Source organism: Sphaerodactylus townsendi, linkage group LG05 (genome assembly GCF_021028975.2).
Source record: "Sphaerodactylus townsendi isolate TG3544 linkage group LG05, MPM_Stown_v2.3, whole genome shotgun sequence".
NCBI classification, from domain to species: domain Eukaryota; kingdom Metazoa; phylum Chordata; class Lepidosauria; order Squamata; family Sphaerodactylidae; genus Sphaerodactylus; species Sphaerodactylus townsendi.
The window spans coordinates 54,022,509-54,038,929 of record NC_059429.1 but is presented as its reverse complement, the minus strand read 5'-3'; the positions used below and the strand labels follow the sequence as shown (position 1 = coordinate 54,038,929).

The 16,421-nt window shown below is 39.3% G+C and overlaps 1 protein-coding gene and 1 non-coding gene across 4 annotated transcripts; both read left to right on the top strand.

Moving 5' to 3' along the window:
- The first annotated feature begins 587 nt into the window (after nucleotides 1-587).
- RABGGTB (Rab geranylgeranyltransferase subunit beta) lies at nucleotides 588-16,190 on the top strand. Of its 3 annotated transcripts, none has more exons than XM_048497234.1 (9): nucleotides 588-756; nucleotides 4,169-4,276; nucleotides 6,370-6,567; nucleotides 8,103-8,208; nucleotides 9,329-9,381; nucleotides 10,015-10,125; nucleotides 11,582-11,707; nucleotides 14,388-14,537; nucleotides 15,181-16,190. In XM_048497234.1, exons 1-9 carry the CDS (start codon nucleotides 601-603, stop codon nucleotides 15,319-15,321), a joined length of 1,149 nt encoding a protein of 382 aa, XP_048353191.1. In that variant the 5' UTR covers nucleotides 588-600; the 3' UTR covers nucleotides 15,322-16,190. The 3 variants fall into 3 exon arrangements, with proteins under 3 accessions (XP_048353191.1, XP_048353193.1, XP_048353192.1); XM_048497235.1 differs by having other exon boundaries at nucleotides 694-794; XM_048497236.1 differs by lacking the exon at nucleotides 11,582-11,707.
- On the top strand, nucleotides 4,366-4,447 carry LOC125434080. Its single transcript, XR_007244722.1, has one exon. It is a non-coding gene; the product is annotated as a small nucleolar RNA SNORD45 (small nucleolar RNA).
- Nucleotides 16,191-16,421: the final 231 nt, after the last annotated feature.

Sequence of the window (16,421 nt, the reverse complement as noted above, 5' to 3'; positions counted from 1 at the left end):
CTATCAGAGACCTTGGGCAGGTACCCCTTGTTTTCCTTACGGGGCCACTGTGGGGGCCATTGCGCAGGTAAAGGTTATTGATTAGGAGGTATGAGATACAAGTAAAATAGATTCTGCATTATGGTCCTGTTTTAAATTAAAGCATGTCCTAAAAGACAATCTTCCCTAGTAAAGGATTAAGGACCCACAAGAAAGGTATATAAAATCATACAGAGTGGGGGGGGGGGGGGGGGGGGATAGATTTTTGTTCTCACGGCCAAAAGAGAACTTGTGGGCATCCAATAGATGGGTTGTAGATTCAAGAAGCGAGAAAAGGTGTTGAATTCACGGCCATCGGAACATAGTATACCTCTAGGTTAGTTGGCACCGTTTGACATCTGCCTGGCCAATGTGGGAAACAGGTTACTGAAATATATGCAGCTTTGGTATAATCCTGTAGGACACCTCTCATAAAATCGGTTCTGGTGTAAAGAGGAAAGGGGTCATGGCCAAGAAACAGCGCTAAACCCCAGGCCACGCGTTTACTCGGGGAACCAGTCAAAAGCGGCGGCTTTTATGAAACCTGAACAGCAGTTGAAACGCTACAACAACACCCTGGCAATGATTGGGCCAGATGCTGTGAACGCATGCGCACAATGCTTCGAATCAAGCCAACATCAGCGGGACAGGCATGTCGATAGACAACACCAGAGGGGTCTTCGGATACAGGAAAAGGTGGACTTCCTTCCCTTCCTGTTCGCGCCAGTCGCATGCGCAGTGAGTACCGAACTGGGCGGGTTGGATGTGCCAACATGGTGAGTGGTAGTTGGGTTCTCTCTTTCTCTCGATACTGTATTTCTCTCTCTCTCTCTCTCTCTCTCTCTCTCTCTCTCTCTCTCGCTCCCCCCCCCCCCCGTCCTTCCCCAGCAGACACGCTCCCTGTTTTGGTTCTCTGTGGTGAGGAAGTGGGCTGCTCTAAACTTGTGTGTTGGGTGTTCATGCGCCTGAGAGAAGAAGTCGGCGGCCCCAGGCTGCAAAAATGTAATGGAGTCAGTTAACGGGAAGATTTGATGGTGGTCGGACGGAGATTGGCCATGCGGACGTCCGATAATATTCTGGATAGTTGTAAGGGTAGCGAAAATGTTTGAAACGCTTCGGCTCGAGTGGCCCAAATTGGCCTTCGCCCAGGGCGTCACGTGGCTGACTCTCTCCGTCCGTCGCGGCCCTGCGGTCGAGCGTTGCAATTCTGTTCAGAGTTAATACAGGCATAGCCCATTGAAGGTAATGGAATTATAGTGGAGTAATTTTGTGTGGAATTGCACTGGAAGAGTTGAGGGCTTCTACTGTTTTCAAGCAGCTCCTTGCTGCCCTTTCCCCGATTTTTTATGGATATGGAACGATTGTCGTTAAAAAGGGGCACACCGTGTCATTGTCGTCTTTTAGAGGGATTAGTAAGAACAATCACGAACCTGTGGATAAAGATCCGCGAAGTTCTTTTTATAGATTTATGTAATAGTCTCAGATTTCCTTTCATAAATAGGGATTATATATTCAGATCCACGAGGTTGGCTATAGACTATGGCCAGATATTTAGCAGTTTCGTATTGTACCAGGAATTTAAATGACTATAAAACGTTGTTGGCTTATTTTAAATGTTCAGTATAACTTCCAAACGGTTTCTCAAAAACATTTTACTTGCACTGTGTTGGGGCCAAAAACTTTCTGATGAACCATATACACAGATAATCCAGTCTGCAACAAAACAAATCTATCTTAATAGCCTTTCTTTTTACTACTTCATATATGTCTGCTCTGTGTCATCTCTAGAACCTTTGGTCTCACTCAGGTAATGTTTTTCATTGGAAGCGTGGTGATATGTGCTTCATTCTAGAGATTAAATCATCATAAAGGAAGAATCTAGCAACAAGATTTGGGGAGATTCATGGTTAGAGTAATTTTAGGCTTGCATAATCCTGAATTAGGGTAAATAAAAACCAATTATTTTTTAAAATCAGATTAAAAAAAATAAATTTCAGGCTTTTATTTAAAATAGATTTTTAAAAAATAAAATGTTTTTGAGGAAAAATTCATCTAAAAATAGTTTAATTTTCTATTTATGGTTCATTGTAGTTCAAAGGTTTTTCATCATGAAATAAGGATTAGTTTTTAATTATGTAGTATGAGACTATATATTCATGCAATGTTTACATTTTTTGGTAAATGAATTCCATTAATCCAGTTGCAATGTCTTGCTTTTTCAGAGGTTTCTGTAAAATTATGTTGGCCATTTTTTCAATCTGGAAGATGTTATCACAGATGCTTGGTTTTGCAGTTCTCAAAACTGAATTTGTGTATGCAGATATAATGTAAAATAAGCACACAGAGTTGAGAAAATCTTATTGTTCCTTTGCAAATCTATATACACAAAATCAATTCTTTATCTCTTAAGTGCTAAGCTTCAAGAAGTGAGCAGCCTTGTAGAGAACACTAAGGAAAATATAGTTAAATGGTAGGTATAGAGGAGTTCAAAACGTATTTTTAGAACATTTTGTTCTTAAGTGCATTGAATGCATTCTAAACAATTCTGACTGATTAAACTCTCCCATGAAATCCATACCTAAGGTCATTTTATTGCTGGTGCTATGAATTGCTGTAGCAAAGCTTCTAGAATTTCCTATAGAAGAAATATCAAGCAGATTGCATATAATTCTTATTGCAAGTTAAGCAGTGTCGAATAGCAAACACTTTCAGAACTGTGTTCTTTGTTCACCACTTTATAAGATGTTAATTGTTAGTATTTCTTCTTCAAGAGATTATAGAAAACCATTAGTGTGATCATTTTGGCAAGCAGAAATGACTAAAATGTTTGCTGAAACCACTTTGTCAAATTAAGGGGGTGTCAAGAGAGCGTCTGTAATTTTCCATATTGTGTGAAAGTTAGCTTCCTAGGTACAGACACTTGTTTATGAGAGTTCCTTGCCTGTTCAAGGCCATTGAGCTTTCTCAGAGTGCCTTGGTATCATCACTGCTAACTGGGAACAACTGGAATGTTCTGGTCAGTGAGAAGATTCATTCTCTGTGGCCAGCCGCTTTCACGCCGGGCGATTGTGGTGCCCTGGAGTACTGGCAAAAACGCCCGTCCCCAGAGAATACCACATTCGCGACTGAGAAGCGCAGCTGCTTCGCAGCAGCGCCGCCCTCGCGCCGCCCGACCGGCGCGAAGCTGCCGTTTTCCGGCCTCGCTCAGGGAGCGAGGTTTTCAGGAAACAGCGGCTTGGAGCCGCTGCTGTGTGAACGGCAGCGGCTCCAAGGTGCCTTTCCCCCTCCCCACCCTGCGCTTACCTTGTCCCCGGCCGTCCGGTGCGTCACCAAGGCCTGGGGACACGCCCCCCTGCCCTGCAACGCTGGAGCAGTTGCGCAGGGCCGGGGGCGTGTCTCCAGGCCTCGGTGACATGCTGGACGGTCGGAGACACGCCGGGCGACGGCGCTCCGAGGCGCCGTCGTCCCAGCTGTTTCTGGGACCGTTCTTGCAAACGGTCCCAGGGGGGTTGGGTTGGCGTGGGATGCGCCGACCCAACCCCCCGTCAACGCCGTGCGGAAACGGCCTGTGAGTGAGGGGGCATCTTCTCCTAGCAGAATCGTAAAAGTTCCAGTTGAAATGCTCTCTGATTGGGTAATGGTAATCTGTTGTGCCCAGCTAAAAGATAATTGTTACCTTTAGCAGAAGCCATATTCCTACCCACTCTTTTTGCTGTAACCAGCATGTTCTGAAACAGCTAATAGTGCCTTTTGCGCATTAAGATCCTACTGTGGTATGTGGAAAGTTGAACTTTGTTATTTTCTGTATCCTAAAGTTGCCTTGCTGTGGTTCACTGTTTTAATTCCTGTTTTACTTTGCAATTTATTCAAATCAAGCTTCAATTAACTTGTTACTCTGTGAGTGCTGGTTCAAACCCATAAGCCTGGGGACACTGACTCCGGAAAGGGTCTCTTGCCTTGACAGGGGATAACATTTGGGAAACAAAAAAAAGCAAAGTGAACCTCTTTAGATCTCTGAAATATGACTGTGTATACGTGTACCATCATTTCCTTCATCTGTTAAAGGAATTTTTAAATATATTCTAACAAAAAAACCTTTTGACTGTAATCGCTGTTGAAAATTACTTAGATCAATTGTTGTTTTCTTAAGGGAACACCACAAAAAGATGTCACAATAAAAAATGATGCACCAGCTACATTGTTGTTAGAAAAGCATGTGGACTACATAGCTGCTTATGGAACAAAGAAAGATGATTATGTGAGTAGTATTTCTGTTATAATGCTAACTGTCTGGTAAATATTGAGGGAAAGAGATAAATATTACATGACCTGCAAATGGTTTTTCTAGGTCAATGATGTAACGGCATGTATTAACTGACTCTAAAGCTGAAGACTCTTCCTTTTAGCTCTAGAATTACACTGAGACCTGAGAAATATCTTTTGCACTTTCTTTAAATTAGGTTCCATTTGTTGATTGTTGAAATTCTCCTTGAAATAATTATAGATCTAAATACTGAGTGGTATGTGTGAGTTAAGGACTACTGTTCACTTGTACAAGGTTCATCTAAGGCAGCTTTTTGAGACCAAGCACCCAAACTGCAACCCAAAACCCACTTATTTATTGCAAAGTGCCAACACGGCCATTTAACCTGAATACTGAGGTTTTAGTTAAGAAAAAATGGTTGGCTCTGAGGCGTGCATTACTCGGGAGTAAGCTTGGTGGTAGTTGTTGGCTTTGCTTTGAAGCAACCATGCAACTCTTCGAACGGGTGAATCACGACCCTAGGAGGGTTTACTCAGAAGCAAGCCACATTGCCAGCAACCGAGTTTACTCCCAGGTAAAGGACCGCGCTTTAGTTCTTTGCATGAAAATCAGTGACTATTGGCCTTTCCCCACTTACCTTAAGCCGGCAGCTGCTTAGAGGAGAGTGGCCGGCGGGGTCCTACCAGGCGCACTCCCCGCGAGGAGGAGAACTGGCGACAGCGCGGCATGCCCTGACTTACTGCTGCTGTCGGCGCCTCCTCCAGGCCATAATAAAGGCATCCCTGGCGCTCTTGCAAAGGGTGCCTTTTGATGACCACACGCAGAGCGCAGGGTCGTGGGGACACCCGGGCGTGCACTAGGGATGCTGCGCACTGGGAATTGCGCGCAGCGACGGCAGCCGAAGGAAAAGTGGGGAAAGGCCCTATATGAAGGAGCTAATATTCCCTGCTGTCTTTTGCAGCTTTTCACATAAATGAGAATGTTAACTGTTGATTAGCTAGTTAAAGCAACCCAGAAGTCTTTGTTAGTCTTTGGAATTTTTTTGTACTGACTTAGATTATTGTATCCATTTTAGGAACCGAAGAGCCTGTTTGATTTGAAAGACAGGAACTGCTCCACTCATGTTAATGCTTTCTTGTTGATATAGCTATAGGCATGAGAGAGTTAGAAATACTATACCTTCTTGCTTAAAGATATGCCATTATTTAATCAATGAGTGTTCAGGCAGCTAAGCTGAAAGGAGACTGGTATAGTAATTCAAGCAAGGATTGGCAGTTAAGATTTCTGCTTGTAATCTGGACTGAAGTACTGACTTGTAGCAATCCTTAACCTTTCATGTGTCTGTTTCCAGTATTAAAAAGTAACCCCAAACACATGCCAACTAGTTACTATGGAGCAAGAATCAATATACTACTCACGAGCAAACATGACCATAAAGAAAGGTTTAGTTTTTTGCTTCAGTTGGGTTGGAAGGATATATTTGGTGCATCCCAATGATGGTCATGTGTGCCCGTGCGCAATAAATGTATGGAAATTATTTAATCTGTTATGGCTGATACACATTTCTTTTGCAGGGTAGACCATCTATTGCATGGGTGTCACTTGTTTCCAGTACTCAGAATGACAGTATTTTGACATGACTTTAACAGGCCCTTGTTGAAATAATATCTGTGACAAATTATTAGTGATTTAGCTAAGAGAAGTTCATACAATTCTTTTAAAAATAAAAATATCTTCCTCAGCAAAGGGCTCACAAAATTTAATACATTGTGGTGTTTTTAAATCATTTATTTAAAATTGCAGGATCATTGATCACTTTCTTCATCTAAATGTATTTCCCCTGACTTTACAAATATTCCATGAACAGGAGTGTATAGCAGTTCTGCATTAAGGCCCTTTGATATCAGGTATATTAAATATAGCAATAACAAGCAAGTCCACATTTTTTAAACCATTTGGAAAGGCCCTTGCTAGTAAGAGATAGTGACTTCAGATGTTACATAATGGTGGTGACTTGTTCTTTCCAGCAGGAATGGAAGGTTTTGTTTTTTTATGTTCTATGGTGCTAAAATATTGTACTTTTACAGGAATACTGCATGTCAGAATATTTAAGAATGAGTGGTGTTTATTGGGGATTGACAGTAATGGATCTTATGGGACAGCTGTATCGAATGAACAAAGAAGAAATTCTGGAGTTTATCAAGTCTTGTCAACATGAATGTGGTGGAATAAGTGCCAGCATAGGCCATGACCCTCATCTTCTATATACACTTAGTGCTGTCCAGGTAAACTCATGAGCAAGATTTTTTTAATGAATGAATTTGTGTTAACTTTGCTGAGCTGATATTTTGGCACTATAATATTAATTATCCTATATTATTACACAAGTAGCATAGTTGATCCTGACTTTTTTCTACCTGTTATTGTCTTACCTGGGCTAATTTATGTTCCTGTGCTGGTGAAGTAGATGGGGAAAAAACACTTGATCTGATCATTCCATTCATGAGTTATTATTTTCTTGTACAGCTTAGTGGATTCCTCCCCCATGTAATGTTAACAATCCAGAAAGAAAGAAGCTACAAAGTTAAGACCTCTGCAAGGTATAAACAAAATAACCACACACACAAACACATATAAAATATGAACATGTATTCACAAGGCAGACACAAAATCCAAATGTGTGTCAAATGTCACAATAATGTCCCTTCAACACTTCAAAAATTGTATAAATGGCTAAATAATAATGCCATATGTAGTATATGACAGTATCAGAAATACCACTGTCACATATTACATATGGCATTGTTGTTATTCAGCTGTTAATTACATTGTTGAGGCATGAGAACATTCCTGTGAGTGTTTTTGATATATTGTTAGAGAAAGTCCTAATACTAGGTACAGATGTAATGTTTAACCGGTGGACTGGTTGTTGTTTTTTGCCATCAGTGTTTGCCTTGAGAGGAATCTATCATCTCAGCAGCAGTGGTTGAGACAAGTGGATTACATCACCAGCCATCCCTTCTTCTTGGGGTGGGGGGCAGGGGAAGGCATATACTAGAATGCCAACACAAGAGAAAAAGACTATTATTATTATTTATTAAATTTAGTATACTGCCCACCTCCGAAGGGCCGTGTACAATGATACCATCAAACAATACAAAACAAACGAATAAGCAACATAATGCAAATCAGAATAAATACATTAAAATCCAGTAGCAGCATAACCCAATTATAGAGGAAATCCATGTACCTTTTTTTTCTGGTTTGGCATTAATGTATAAATTGCCAGCTTTTGGGGGACCCTTTTCATTTTGCTTTTGTTTCTATATGCAGGAAAAATAAATTCTAAGGTACTTGGAACCATGGTTGATGTTACGTGGATACGTTATTTCAATAACTGAAACGAACTAACTCGAAACGAACTATAGTTGAACTAACTCGACTGTAACAGTTTCCTTGGAGCCTGTACAGAGTTCTTTACTGAAACGAAACGATAACTGAAACGAAAATTAACCTTTTGTAATGATCCTCAGGATACTTGCATCTGAATAATCAACCAATTACTGTTTAATCGTTTTCCTTGTAGAGCTGCCTTGACTTTTAAAAAGGATGTTACAAGTAACTGCTTGAGACAGTTGGATAAATTCATGTGTGGGAGTACTGAGAATATATATATATAAACACACACCATATTGTACTTGTATATTGTATATATATGAAACAGCTGAAACATTTTTAATTATTTTGAACGTTTTAAGCAGGTTCTACAGATGCCTTTAATTGTACCTTTAATCTTACCTAGAATGATTTTGTATTTCAGATTCTAACCCTGTATGATAATTTACATGTTGTGGATATAGATAAAATCGTTGATTATGTAAAGAGTCTACAGAAGGAAGATGGGTCATTTGCTGGTGACAAATGGGGTAACATCTATTTTTCACATATGATTGTAGTGCCATTTTATTTTAAGAGAGTGAGAAAGCCCTTGTTGCTTGCATTGTGCTTGCATTGTGAGGTCACAGTGTAAAATGGATTGTGATGACGTTCTAGTAAACATTCTCAGAATAAGTAGTTCTCATATACATGATAATTACTCTAAAGCTTGAGAATAATGAAGTTTTAGTACCCAGAGACAGGCTGCCCCATCCAAAGAGCTGGATGCAGCACTACACTGTTTCCAAGGGGTCTCTCTGGCGGCATAAAAAGGCCAAACCACAAAAGAGCCTCCCCACCCATTGGCCTCAGTAAGACCACAGCTTTTGCTGCCAGTGTAAGAGGAGCAACAGCCAGGTGGAAGCCAACTAGCTTCGGCTCATCCCCTTGACTACCATCACTGTTAATATTATTTGACTGTACTATTTAGTGAGCTGTGAAAAAAACCCTCTTACTTAAACAACCTTTTGGTTATAATGGTTATAAATGTTATAGCAAGAAAACATTTGTGATGGAATATAGGGTGGTTGTACGGATATTAAGCATAAGAGTAATCTTTTAAGCGGTACTGAAGTTCAAATGGGTGCAGATTCAGCTTTGATCAGAATTTCATTTAACTGGTAGTTGATGAGTATTACTCTTTGTTATCTAAAGCTTTGGTTTTCAAGCCCTAGAACATTGTCACCAGTGCTTTCTATTTGTGTTTCTTTTAAGTTATACTAAGACAGACTGGATTATTTGTCCAATATATGGTTGGTTTCAACATGAAAGTGCTTTTAATTATAAAAGTAAATGCTATTTGAATCTATGGTAGTTAGTAAAATGGAAGCACATTTAATTGTGCCCTGGAAGTTCACAAACTCTTTTATTTCACTGCTATAGTGTTTGAGTGAACTGCAGTGGAACAATGTTTGTTGAAAGTTTTTTTGTAGAAAGTGTAAGAAAAAAATAAGATTATGTTTCTATAAATATGCCTTTTTCTCATTGCATGTATTTGATTATTCAACTGCTTCTTTAGCATATTTAGTGTTAAGGTGCACACTACATTTATTTTTTATTTACTTAAAATATTTTATTCTATTGTACCAAGAATGTCATTTTTTCCTGCAGGAGAAATAGATACAAGATTTTCATTTTGTGCAGTAGCAACACTTGCCCTACTGGTAAGTTCTTTTGTCCAAGAAAATCTGATTTTTGAAACACGGATAAATTAGTATGGGCATAATAGATTGTTTGGAAGATATATTGTTATTTATTTGAAAATGAACCACTCTCTGTAGTATTACTATCAAGCTAGCAGCTGGTCAAAGATGTTTCTGGGAGCTGTAAATAAGACCTACAGTGTTCACGCTGCGGTAGCTGTAGAATTTACACAGTCTGAAATCTGCTTCTTCATACTCGACAGACAAGTGAATGAGCCTACATCACATTCTAAGCCCACCCTACCCAAAACAAGTAACGAGCAAGGGATTCAGGTCCTTTGCTTAATTACTATGCTTCCTCCCACCACTTACCTATACTACTGAGTTTTGGTTCCTGTATTATGGAGTCTTGGTTATGGGGGATGGAAGAGAGAAATCTGCTTCTCAGGAAAAAAAGTGCTGAGGGTACAATGAAATTTATGTTTTCCTTTGTATTACGAGGAAGCTTTCTTCTTGCATAGTATACGTAGTTCTCCCCACTTGGGTAAGGAGTATAAGGCGGAATGGTTGGAAAACTTTCCCATGTCTTGTGCATGTTATCTTGACTGTTCTTGGTATAGTACAGACTCATTACAGGAATTTACTGCCTTTCAGGATAAACTGGATTCAATTGATGTGGACAAAGCAGTAGAATTTGTTTTGTCTTGCATGAACTTTGATGGAGGATTTGGTTGTAGACCAGGATCTGAATCTCATGCAGGACAGGTAAGATGTGCTGGTTTTTTAAAAAAACAAACACAAACTAGCAAAGGATTTTTTCGCTTCATAATATCACTCATTCTAACATGCTGTTCTACTCAGGTTAAAAATATAATTTAACCTCTAAGTCACTTGTCATCCCCATAAATGTCAGACATAACTTTAAAAGAAATTAAGTTATTTTAGGCGTCACATGAAATGATGATAAACAAGTGGCTGTTTTCCCAAATATGCTTGGAAAGGCAAAAGAGAGAGAACTTGCTAATGATAAACTTTTAAACTGGGAAGTAATTAGCAAAAATGAGGTTTCTGGTCAGGTTAGTCTGGCAGCCCAATCTGGGGGTCAGGGCAATGTGCCTAGGGGGCAGTGGAAGGCTGCTCCAACGAGGTTGCCCCCTTTGCCAGCAGAGTGGGCAAAGCCGCTGGCCACTGGCTGCCCTTCAACTTCGCAGCAGTAAAACCTGAAAGCTGGGGCTACTGCAGAGCAGTACTGACATCCAATTGAACAATTGGTTGCAGGGTGGGGGGGCATTCCTGGGGGGGGCGTTGAGGTTCCCAACCTGGGAACGCCAACCCATGGACCTGATGACTTAATCAGTCCAGTGTAAGTGCAGTGTAAGCCTATGTACCCTGTGCAGTGCAGTGACTTAAAGTGCAGTGTAAGCCTATGGGGCAATTCAGGCGGCTGGAGGGTTTTTTGTTTTCCATTCTTTCTAGGCAGCCCTAAGTTCCTTTGGAGGTGGTGGGGCACTCCCTCCATTCATTGCAGTGCTGCCCCATTGCACTCGAAGTTTCTATACTGCTACATATCTTTACAATGTAAATGAAGGACTGAGAAAACTAGGAACTAAAATTTAAAATAGGAAAACGAACTCCGAACAAGATATAAAATAAGTCTGCTTAATAAGTACAATTTGTTATGGATACCATGTAGATATAGATTAAAGGATTGATTGGAAGAAAGTACAGACATTTTAACTGTGTAGGTGCAGGTGTGAAGCCACACCACAGTGACTGAAGGCAGATTGGCTTGCCAGAAAGGCATGGAAATATGGAAGGAATCCATCCTTTTCTTAGGCAAAAATAAGTACTAGTGCAGAACCATCTTTAAAGTTGACCCTGTGCATCAATGGAATATATAGTCTTATATTTTTTTCTGTAAAGTGTAAACAACAGGGGAAGGCAGTGGCAACCCCCATATTAATGTAAGCTGTCCAGCAAACATCTTTTACTTTTAATGTATCTCATCTGAGGACCTGAATTTACTTCATGATTTTCTAAGTTCAGCTTGGGTTGACAATCTTGTTTCTGAAAATATGTGGGAGTTTTCTAAAAGCTTTTGATACGTTTTGTCGCTTTAAAGCACTTGTGTGAGTGGTTGGGGTGGTACACTGTAATAGTCCTTTGCTTTTCTGAGTAGCTATATTTTAAATAGACATGAACTTTATGTCTGTAATTTTAGATCTATTGTTGCACAGGATTTCTGGCAATAACTGGCCAATTGCACCAAATAAATGCTGACCTGCTAGGATGGTGGCTCTGTGAAAGGCAGTTGCCATCTGGTGGTCTCAATGGACGGCCAGAGAAGGTATGAAATTTTATGTTGTATCTTAGTGTGGATTTTTTTTCCTGGAGTGAGAGATAAGAACACTTGCATTCCACACATAAACTTTCGGTCAATCCCTTGGTCTTATTGTTATCTGACCCTGTCTTTCTCTAGGGAGCTCAGAGCAATGGTTCCTCCCTCCTCTACTTTATCCTTGCAGCAGCTTTGCAAAGTAGTTTAGATTGCGAAAGTGAGACTGCCCTATGGTAACCCAGTGATCTTCCTGGATAAATAGGATTTTGAGCCTGTATCTTTCAGTCTTATAGCATGCTGGAGTTCTAAAGTGTGATGTTGCTATAGTTAATTTTAAGCACTTCAGTTATAGGGCCTTTGGGGAGGCTAGCCGTGGATTGTCCGCCCCCTTCTGATGCCCCATGTATCATCTGGGTTCCATCTGTGGCGATCTGCCGATCCCCTCCCATGGGGGCAGGAGGTAGAGTTTAGGATTCAGACGCCATCTGAATTATGATGTTTATCTGAATTATGTTGCTACTGTTTTAATGGATTTTAATATACTTCGATTTATATTGTTGTATTATGTTTTATAATTACTTGTTGGTTTTATTGTACATCGCCCTGAGCCCTTCGGGGGTAGGGTGGTCTATCTAATAATAATAATAATAATAATAATAATAATAATAATAATAATAATAATAATATAGTCTGTAATGACAGTTGAACAGTTCCCTCCTACAGCTTTCATAAAATATACAATTGAAAATATACAATTGAAAAAAATGGGTTCCATAATTTAGCAAGATTTATTAGAACCATATTACTGCAATGAAATATACTATGAAAGTAGTTCATGCATACACTGTATTTAGGAAACTATTTCTGTACATTGATCATCCTCTCATAGTATTAAAATTAAAAGCCTCTAGACCTGTAGATTCAAATTTATTGTGATTGAGTAAAAGTAACCGTTTGAAATGTCATTGTGCTTGCTAATTTACTACTCAATGCAAACTTATTGCAGAAAGTCAGTTAGAATGCCTTTACTTCCATTAATTTGTTACAGGCAGAAATTTTGAAATATTTGTAATCCTTATTTTAAAGCAGTAATTTTTAAAAAATCTTCATAGCGATCAAATTTTCAAAAGCATTTTAAAGGAACAGTTATTTAAAATCCAAGTTTCCACAACTTCTTTCCCTGATCTCAGTGCATCCAGCTTGATAAATACTCTATTTTTACTGTCTCCCTGGAGCTAGAAATACTGGACACATGAGTGCCCTGTTTCTCCAAAAATAAGACATCCCCTGAGAATAAGACGTAGTAGAGGTTTTGCTGAAGTGCTAAATATAAAACATCCCCCGAAAGTAAGACGTAGCAAAGTTTTTGTTTGGAAGCATGCCCCGTGAACAGAACACCAGAGCATGCAGCTATGGAGCTGAAAAATAAGACATCCCCTGAAAATAAGACATAGCGCATCTCTGGGAGCAAAAATTAATATAAGACTCTGTCTTATTTTCGGAGAAACACGGTATAACTTGTAAATTGTAGAAATGCTGTCTAAATATTGACAACAGTCACAGACTTTAATCTGCATTTTTATAAGAATCATAAAACTGTGGTTACAAAATAGATCTCGAAGCAATCTTGTAAAACAATTTACTACTTGAACAATAGGATTTCAATAGTTCATCACTAGTTTTAGATATAATATTGGAATCATGGTATTTTAACAAAGTCTGTTTTAAATGGTGGTGTATATTTTGTAGCCATGCTGAGCCCTGCCATGCAGGGTGAGGGCAGGAGACAAGGGTAAATAGTATAGTAGTTTTTTGAGATTGGTTTTAATGTGGAAGGCGACTGGGGATAGTGCTGCCATGCTCCCTCCAGAGGCCTTTCTAGCAGTGTGGGGAGACAGGAGAACCAAAAAAGCTTCCTCAGGCACCCAAAATCCCTACATAGGCGAAATCAGAGTTACGCCACCCAACCGTCACTGGCGTTTTCAGGGTCAAAGCCTGGTGGAAATGCCCACCTCCAGGAATGCCCCCAGAAAACCCCCAGTTGTGTCATCCTACAAGTTAGACCAGTGATGTTCAACCTTCCTAATGTCGCGCCCCTTTGATACAGTTCCTCATGTTGTGGTGACCCCCAACCCTAACATTTATCCATTTTACAGATGGCGAACACTGATGCAGAGAGTCTTAGGCGACCCCCAAAGGGGTCGCAACCCCCAGGTTGAGAACCACTGAGTTAGACCAACACAACTGTGGAAGCAACCTCCCTGTTTGCCCTCCCACTTGCAAATGCCACTTACACTGGCTTGGAGGGCAAACACACTGGCATGAACACACTCCACCTCTTACAGATGTTCAGTACCCCTTCCCCTCAAATCTGAATTGAGCTGTAGTTGATTAATATTTAATTATGGATATTTTTAAGCATACTACATCTGTTTTGCTCCTGTTTTTTCTGACCAAGGAAAAGCAGCAAATGCTATTAAAAACAATCAGGTATATCTTAACTCAGTTGTGCCCTTTTTTTGGTGAGTACAGTGAAAAAACTCTACAAGAAAATTCTGATGCTTCTGCTGTGTGTGATGAGAAATAGTTTTCCTTCAGTCTCTGTATCTTGGTGTAACTGTCTCCTTTTTAGTCCAGATTATAATTATTGTTGCCCTGCCATTACAGTTGTTCTCACGTTATTTGTCAGTTACCAGATGTATGCTATTCATGGTGGGTGTTGGCATCTCTGAAAATAATTGGTAGGCTGCACTGGATTGACAGACAGAAACTACGCAACTTTATCCTGGCTTGCCAGGATGAGGAGACTGGAGGATTTGCTGATCGGCCAGGAGATATGGCAAGTTTTCTACCTTTAATATTTTTTGTGTAGTATATGTTTAACATTTCTTAACAATCAAGATTTGTGTTTTTTAAAGTATTCCTTTCTAGCAAAATTAGCTATTTAGCAGTCTTAAATATTTCAATCTACAAATGACAGCCACCTTCCCAAGTCATATTGTCTTTAGATCATCCTCTGTAGCAGAAGTATCTGGTATATTTCTGCCTAATATTACCCAGACCTGGGCCAGAACTGAGTGGGTGGCTGCTTTGGGAGTGCAGAATACAGCTAATACAATTAATTTATTAGAAGTGTTAACCCTAATAGTGTGAAATCCAACATTCCACATATAATATTATGTATGTCCACGGGGCTTCTTAGCATGTGTCTATGAATAGTCCCCTGTGCCTTGAAAAGCAACCACTCCCCACCCCCCGCCATTACAGACATAGTCAGGACCTTCCAGTGGTCTCTTTTGAAATGAGAAGTCTTCCATCAGAAGGAGTGGGCGGGGAGGTGGAGGTGGCAGAACTCCACTCCTCTATGTGCAGCACGGATTTCTTTGGATCCTAGCCTATTTAGAAACTTAACATATTACCATTGCTTCTTCCAGAGCAAAATTTCATGCTGATGTTTTAATGTACACCTTGGCACATTATAGGTCGATCCATTCCACACCTTATTTGGAATTGCTGGACTCTCATTACTAGGAGAAGAACGAATTAAGCCTGTGAATCCTGTGTTCTGTATGCCTGATGAAGTCCTTCACAGAATAAACGTACAGCCGGAACTTGTGAGCTAGGTTTTAACGTTGTACAGCATTGCCATCCTCAGCTGCTTTGCATTTTTTTCCATCAAAAGACATTTTAAAATCTGTTTACATGATGAATTGCCACTTTACTCTAAGCACTGTTATTTTCTGTGTGGACTGTATTCAAAGTTAATAAATTGAGTATTACTTGTGCTTAAAGTTCTCCATAACAGATGTAAATATACATTTAAATTGTCTTTTAAAACGTTTGCTTTGGGATTTTGTTCCAATCCTGTTACTTCAAAATAGCATACTGTATTAGGCACAGTAGATGAATACTTGAATTGTGTGACTTTATATTTATTAAACAATCGTTCATCCATCTTGATTATAGCATTTATTGGAAAGTGAATTGTCCTGAATACAGTTTCCATTAAGAAATTTACTTGCAAATGCCAGTGACACTTTATGCACTTAAGTTCCTGTTTAGGATCTGCCATAGTTTTTTAATCCAGTTTGAGTCACATTGTCTTGTCTTACATAACAATAGACATGTTGTGGTACTCGAACTATTGCTTTTTTCTAGTGACATCCTTAAATGAAGTTTACTAATACAATCATGATGAATCTTAATATAAACTGATGTCCTTGATGACTTTTTAGAATTTGTTTCATTGCTCAAAAATATTTGTTTCAATTGTGGAGTTCCACTTTCAGTATTTAAAATAGTTGTGTATATATAGTCCAAAATAAAGCTATAAAAGAGAACTGTTTTCCACAATATGAAATATCTATTTCCACTGGAATTCTAGAAGTGCCTCCATTTCACATTTGTCACAGTAGAACATTTGTAATTTGGCTGAAACCTTCTGTATAAAATGGGATTCTGCTTGAAAAAATAAAGCTAATTATGAAGTAAAGTGGTTTAAGACATAAATTATTTATGGTCCATTAGAAGTTTTAGAAATCGGCACAGTTTACCTTTTTCTCATTAATATTTTGAAAAGTTACAAACCTCTAAAAATGATGTTTAATTGAATATTAAGGTATCTTTCTAACTGCTTCTGAATAGTAAGCACCATGTTGCACTATTATACTCAAGTTCTGTTTAGACTATAGGAAAAAGCTAATTTTCATGTTATGCAGTTGAC